The sequence below is a fragment of the Neomonachus schauinslandi genome, chromosome 4, assembly GCF_002201575.2.
Source record: "Neomonachus schauinslandi chromosome 4, ASM220157v2, whole genome shotgun sequence".
Lineage (NCBI taxonomy): Eukaryota > Metazoa > Chordata > Mammalia > Carnivora > Phocidae > Neomonachus > Neomonachus schauinslandi.
The window spans coordinates 37,146,273-37,148,317 of record NC_058406.1 but is presented as its reverse complement, the minus strand read 5'-3'; the positions used below and the strand labels follow the sequence as shown (position 1 = coordinate 37,148,317).

The window sequence follows — 2,045 nt, the reverse complement described above, 5'->3', positions numbered from 1 at the left end:
AAAGCAGCTGACCATAGTAAGGTCACCATGGGAAATACGGCTTCCCTTAGGATGTGTAGAATTTTTACGTCCAGGTAAGGAATAAGTAGGAACCAAGCAGGCAGAGAGGGTAGAGAAGGAGAGTGGCTACCTTTCTCATGGCCCTACTACCTTTGATAGCATGCTCATGCATCTCTGGCTGAAAGGACAGAGGTCTGGACCCAGACAGGCTCGCATCACAAAGAGAGCGGACACTGAGGAGGAGGCCCTGCAGCACAGTAGAGTCTGAGGAGGGGAGTGAGCACCGCAGTGCAGACAGCAGGAGGTTAGAGACTCAGAGGCCTGTGGGGAACTCTCATAGGCTGCTAGAAGCTTTCGAACATAGGGATGTTCAATACTTAATTTTAAATTGTGCTTCTGTGGTTTAAGATTCTTTCCCTCCCCAAACCTTTGGTACATTTGGTTGCACACAAATGCTTCAAGGGAAGGGTTTTGGGGAAAATGAGGGGGAAACGCTGAGTTCCCAGTAACGGTCAGTAGGGAACAGTGAGGAAAGCATGGCCTGGTGAGGTCAAAGGTCAGGAGACACGGAAATGTGGAGGCAGCAGCACCAGGAGGTGTTCATAGAATCAGCTGTGTTTAAGCCTTAAAGGACGAGAATTTTATTTGTAGTCACTTACGGTGAGTGATCAGTACAGAGTGATGATCAGAGGCCGCATCGAAGAGGGTCAGGTGAGAGTAGGGGCAGCCTAGACACGAGACAGAAAGGAACGGACCTTCTCACTGTGTCCTTGGCAATGGGACAGGACTGTGGTCCCTTTCCAGACATCTGAGGCATGGTGTGCACACTCCAGCTGAAGGAGGCTCCTCCCCACCAGCTGGTTCCCCAAGTCACGACGCAGCCAGCCACCATGCGAAGCCTTCTGGGACCTTAGAGAATTACTAATTCACCATTTATTGGACACTATTACTTTCTGGGTACAAAGTCACTTGGGACAGGGCCTTGGTCTTTGGTCCTTGCCCCTTGGAGTACGCAGCCTAGCCGGGGAGATAAACATCACAGGACAGTGATCGGTACGGCCACAGAGGCAGGTCCAGAGGGTGTGGGAGCAGGAGTGGGATCCTGACCCAGTTGTGGCAAGTACATTAAATGCCTCAAGGCCGTGGAACTCCACGTGTTTGGAAGTGACGGTGGGAAGGGGCAGAATTTGAGTGGCACCAAGGAGAGCCCCCCAGAGCTCCCTGCCCAAACACCATCTGTCACCGTGCTTACATTCCACCCTGGTCCCTCATTCCCTGGGGTCTGGCAGTGGAAGTAAAGGCCCTCCTGGGTCAATGCCTGCCGGAAATAGACGACTACGGGTTGGGAACTAGGGAGGGAGGGGAGGACAAAGGGTGGAGGGAAGGGATACAGGTGAGCAAAGATGCACTTGGACTTTTGCAATGTTCTTGCAACCCCTTTTCTTATATCTTCCACTTTTTTAAGCCTCAAAATACATGTATAGTAAAAGCTCCTAAATAGAAGCACCAAGAGGGTGGAGACTGTGTTTCTGAGGGTAGGAACGTAAGGCAGTATAATGGAAAAAGAGCTGGAGTCAGAAGACCTGGGTGCGAGTCCTGCTGTGTGGCTCTGAGTAAACCCAGAGCCCTCTCTGGTCTCCCTTTCTGCACATGGCCAGTGTGCAGGTTGGGCCAGGGGCTCCTGCCAGCTCAGCCTCAGTGGTCCCCGGTTTTCACAGCAAGATGAACTGGCCCGGCTCCAGTCCAGTTTACTCTGTCTCCACTGAAGCCAGGTCTGGGGAGTCAGGCAAAATAGCCCCAGAGGAAGATGTTGATGGCCAGCAGCAGGATGGCATTGACGTCGCAGACGCTTCTCCAGAGCGGCTCCTCGGCAATGCTGGTCAGCTCCCGCTGGTGTGCGGCCATCTCCTCGGGGCTCAGCGTGGGCTCGGGGTGGCCGGTCAGCCCGCAGAACCAGTCCCACAGCAGCCGGCCCCACCGCCTGCGCGGGGCTGAAGACCGCGGGGGGGGGGGGGGGGGGGGGGGAGGGGGGGGGGGGGGGGGGG

General features: G+C 54.9%; 1 protein-coding gene across 3 annotated transcripts in view; it reads right to left on the bottom strand.

The window, feature by feature from the left end:
- Positions 1 to 797: 797 nt before the first annotated feature.
- Positions 798 to 2,045, bottom strand: part of SLC5A9 (solute carrier family 5 member 9) — a 27,830-nt gene continuing 26,582 nt past the window's right edge. For all 3 annotated transcript variants that reach the window (XM_044914501.1, XM_044914503.1, XM_044914502.1), the window contains one exon: positions 798 to 1,991. In XM_044914501.1, coding sequence (XP_044770436.1) covers positions 1,783 to 1,991 — 209 coding nt within the window. In that variant the 3' untranslated portion in view covers positions 798 to 1,782. The remainder of the gene's footprint in view (positions 1,992 to 2,045) is intronic.